The sequence below is a fragment of the Galeopterus variegatus genome, unplaced genomic scaffold (genome assembly GCF_000696425.1).
Source record: "Galeopterus variegatus unplaced genomic scaffold, G_variegatus-3.0.2 Scaffold645, whole genome shotgun sequence".
NCBI lineage: Eukaryota > Metazoa > Chordata > Mammalia > Dermoptera > Cynocephalidae > Galeopterus > Galeopterus variegatus.
Window position 1 is genome coordinate 57316 of NW_007726756.1, and position 2142 is coordinate 59457.

The 2142-nt window shown below is 34.8% G+C and overlaps 1 protein-coding gene across 1 annotated transcript in view; it reads left to right on the forward strand.

Moving 5' to 3' along the window:
• The window catches only part of FBN2 (fibrillin 2), a gene marked incomplete at its 5' end in the record, with an annotated part of 260278 nt that overhangs the window by 9529 nt on the left and 248607 nt on the right, over nt 1-2142 (forward strand). The window contains one exon of the mRNA XM_008570929.1: nt 377-472. Coding sequence (XP_008569151.1) covers nt 377-472 — 96 coding nt within the window. The remainder of the gene's footprint in view (nt 1-376; nt 473-2142) is intronic.

A 2142-nucleotide genomic window follows, 5' to 3' on the forward strand; every position in this document is an offset into this window, starting at 1 on the left:
CCAACCCACATGGCAGGCACGTGGCCCCTGCATTCTGGGTGGGGAACAGACTGCTTCCTGCGTGCTGGAAACTAGGCTACTAGTCACCTTCTATCTAGTTTCTTTAACATTGAGAGTGTATCTTTTTAAAAATACAGTTTCAGAAAAAAAAAAAAAGAAAGTGTAATGTATTTTAAAACATACCAAATAACATGTTATAACATATGCCTGTGTGTGTGCCTATGGCAAATAATAAATAAAGTTATGCTTGGGTTGTAACATTTACTTTTGTAGAAGATATTTGTCATTGAATTGGGTATTTGGTTTACAGTTTTATAACTCTCGCAGATGCTATAACTTTGGTGATTGATCTTTTTATATTTGTTGTCCTTTGCAGTTCAGCAGTGCAGCGTGAGATGCATGAATGGTGGGACCTGTGCAGATGACCATTGTCAGTGCCAGAAGGGATACATTGGAACCTATTGTGGACAACGTAAGGAACATTGGGATAGAATCTATTAGAAATAATTTGATTTAGTGGGTATTTCATATTAAGTCATAATTTCAGGTCTTATAAAGTCTATGATCCTTTGAAAAAATAATTTTATGTAGTAAGCCGTACCTTATAACTGAATATGTAATTTTTACCCTACAAGAATTTTTCTAATTCTTTTAGAAAGTGCTTTATAGTATTGATGTTTTTGAATACCACTAGTATTTTATCAAATTTGACACGTATCACAGGTAAATATTTACTTGTTTTCTTTTATCTAGCTCCATAAAACATCTATACTTTTCTGAAGAAAAGTTGACGTTTGCCGTGATCTGTCTCTTTCTCTCTGCCTTCCTCCTTCCCCCCACCTCTCTCTCTCTCTATATATATATGTAATACACACACACACACACACACACACAGTTGGCTCTCCCTATCTGCAGGTTCCACATCTACAATATATATATATGTAATACACACACACACACACACACACACACACACACAGTTGGCTCTCCCTATCTGCAGGTTCCACATCTACAATTCAACCAACCAAAAAATTAAAAATAACAATGCAACAATTAAAAAAATACAAATTCAAAAATACGGTGTAAAAACTATTTACATAGCATTTACGTTGTATTAGGTATTATAAGTAATCTAGAGATGATTTAATGTATATAGGAGGATGTGCATAGGTTATGTGCAAATTCTAGGCTGTTTTCTATAAACGACTAGAGCATCCACAGATTTTTGGTATCTGTGGGATGAAGGTGAGGGTGGGGGTCCTGGAATCATTTAGCCACAGATTCCTGGAGATAACTGTATGTGATTTTTTAGGATATCTCAAAATTAACCTGAGGAGAGGCAATATCATAAATTATCCTTTGCTCAAATATATTTAATACCACAATACACTATGAAGCAATTTTTAAACATCAGATGTCATTGTGAAAGAGGGAGCCTTAATCCAGCAAAGCTAGTATCTTCACTGGAGAATATCCTGTACTAATCAAGAAATAACCTTTTAGCAAGGATTTAAAAGGATTGTAGCTCTAGAATTGTGACTCATCACTGGGGAATACTTTTGATTACTGTTTCCAAAATTTTGGGACTTTTATGGGTATTCACATATTTTTAGATGAGTAGAAGGATATGACATTAAAGAAAGTTGAATCACAAGTAGTAAGAAAGTCCCTTTTCACTTCATTAACATTTCATTAGATGCAGTCTAGGCTTGATGCTAATCTCGAGGCTGCCCTCAGAATTTTTGATCTCTTTTTTTTAACATAACAAAACCAAGTCTTAGGTATGTGAGAATATCTAGTTTGTTTTTGATTAACATTTATTTCTGCTGCAGTTTTTACATTTTTAAAAATTGTAGTGAAATATATATAACGTAAAATTTTCCATTTTCCCTATTTTAAGTGTACAGTTCAGTGATATTAAGTGCATTCACATTGCTATGCAAGCCTCGCCACCATGCATCTCCAGAACTTTTTTCATGTTGCAAAATTGAAGCTCTGTATCCATTAAGTGGTAACTCCCTATTTCCCTGTCACCCCAGCCCTGGCAACCACCATTCTACTTTCTGTCTCTATGAATTTGACTATAGTTGGTACCTCATGTTAGTGGAATCATGCAGTATTTGTCCTTTTGTGACTGACGTA